The sequence below is a fragment of the Odocoileus virginianus genome, chromosome 28 (assembly GCF_023699985.2).
Source record: "Odocoileus virginianus isolate 20LAN1187 ecotype Illinois chromosome 28, Ovbor_1.2, whole genome shotgun sequence".
NCBI lineage: Eukaryota > Metazoa > Chordata > Mammalia > Artiodactyla > Cervidae > Odocoileus > Odocoileus virginianus.
Window position 1 is genome coordinate 24,023,242 of NC_069701.1, and position 1,901 is coordinate 24,025,142.

Consider the following 1,901-nt stretch of genomic DNA (forward strand, 5'->3'; position numbering starts at 1 on the left):
AGTCACTCAGTCGTGTCTAACGCTTTGCAACCCCATGGACTGTAGCCCACCAGGCTCCTCTGTCCATTGGATTCTCCAGGCAAGAATACCAGAGTGGGTTGCCATTCTCTTCACCAGGGAGTCTTTCTGACCCAAGGATCGAACTTGGGTCTCCTTCACTGCAGGCAGATTCTTTACCAGCTGTGCCACCAGGGAAGAAGGAGTAATGATACAAGCAACTAGGAAAATGTGAGTTCAAGATCACTCACTGAGGAACAGAAGCTGATACCTTGCCTTACCAGAAAGGCTCCTGCACAGTCATTCCTCACTATCTGCAGGAGCTGCTGTGCCATGCTCAACTTTCTTATACGTTTGGGGGAGAGCGGATACATGCATATGTGTGGCTGAGTCCCTTTGCTGTCCTCCTAAAACTATCACAGCATTGCTAATTGACTATACTTCAATATAGCATTTAAAAAACTTTTAAAATGACATAATACAATGAAGACAGCCTTTCGAGTCCTAGATGCTGTTGATTGAATCCTCAGATGTGTATCCAACTGATACCAAGGGCTGACTCTATATAGCCTTTCACAGGCTCTTCTTTCTTATCTCCACAGGGCCCCCAAACAGAGGAGAATGGCTGCAGAAAACCACTCCACAGTGACAGAGTTCATTCTTGGAGGTTTAACAAATCGACCAGAGCTCCAGCTCCCCCTCTTCTTCTTCTTCCTTGGGATCTACTCTGTCACCATGGTAGGGAACGTGGGCGTGATAACACTGATTTGTCTGAACGCTCATCTTCACACCCCCATGTACTATTTCCTCAGCAACCTGTCCTTCGTGGATCTCTGCTACTCCTCTGTCATCACCCCTAAGATGCTGGCTAACTTTGTGTCAGAGAAGAACATCATCTCCTATGCAGGGTGCATGTCCCAGCTCTACTTCTTCCTGGTGTTTGTCATTGCTGAGTGTTACATGCTGACAGTGATGGCCTATGACCGCTATGTTGCCATCTGCAGACCTCTGCTTTACAACATCATCATGTCTCATCGAGTCTGCTCCCTCCTGGTGGCTGGGGTCTATGCCATAGGATTCATTGGTTCAACCATAGAGACTGGCCTCATGTTGAAGCTGCTCTATTGTGATTTCCTTATCAGTCATTACTTCTGTGACATCCTCCCACTCATGAAGCTCTCTTGCTCTAGCACCTATGACATTGAGATGACAACTTTCTTTTTGGCTGGATTCAACATCGTAGTCACCAGCTTAACAGTCCTTGTTTCCTATGCCTTCATCCTCTCCAGCATTCTCCATATTGCCTCCACAGAGGGACGATCCAAAGCCTTCAGCACGTGCAGCTCCCATCTTGCAGCTGTGGGATTATTTTATGGGTCTGCATCCTTCATGTACTTGAAACCCTCCACAGCCAGTTCCCTGGTCCAGGAGAACGTGGCTTCCGTGTTCTACACCACAGTGATCCCCATGCTGAACCCCCTGATCTACAGCTTGAGAAATAAGGAGGTACAGGCTGCCATCCAGAAAACTCTGAGATGAAAACACTTTGAATGTAAATGTCATTATTTGTCAGGTTGAGAGTGGAATAGAAATACAGGGGAGTAACCCTCTAAAATTCACTCAACATGATTGGAGAACAGCCACTTCTCAACATGACAGATTGAATTTTTTCCATCTTTCCTTTCTCCCTTTCACATCTCTCATGTCTCTTGTGTCTGCTTGCTGGTTTTGAGTTCATATTTTCTTCCTTTAGGGATAGTTTTGTTTTTGTTTTTGTTTTTCTTTTGCTTGTCCTTGGCCCTCTGACAAATATGTATCCATCTTGACTGGAACATAACATAAATTAGAACTTTCAGCAATGAGTTTAAGAGGGTTGGTCATTGATTTATCCTCTTCTATAAAGA

General features: G+C 45.2%; 1 protein-coding gene across 1 annotated transcript; it reads left to right on the forward strand.

Moving 5' to 3' along the window:
- The first annotated feature begins 605 nt into the window (after positions 1-605).
- On the forward strand, positions 606-1,614 carry LOC110124667 (olfactory receptor 8A1). The gene has a single exon (XM_020873284.2). The coding sequence runs from the start codon at positions 619-621 to the stop codon at positions 1,534-1,536; it is 918 nt and encodes a 305-aa protein (XP_020728943.2). The 5' UTR covers positions 606-618; the 3' UTR covers positions 1,537-1,614.
- The last annotated feature ends 287 nt before the right edge of the window (positions 1,615-1,901 follow it).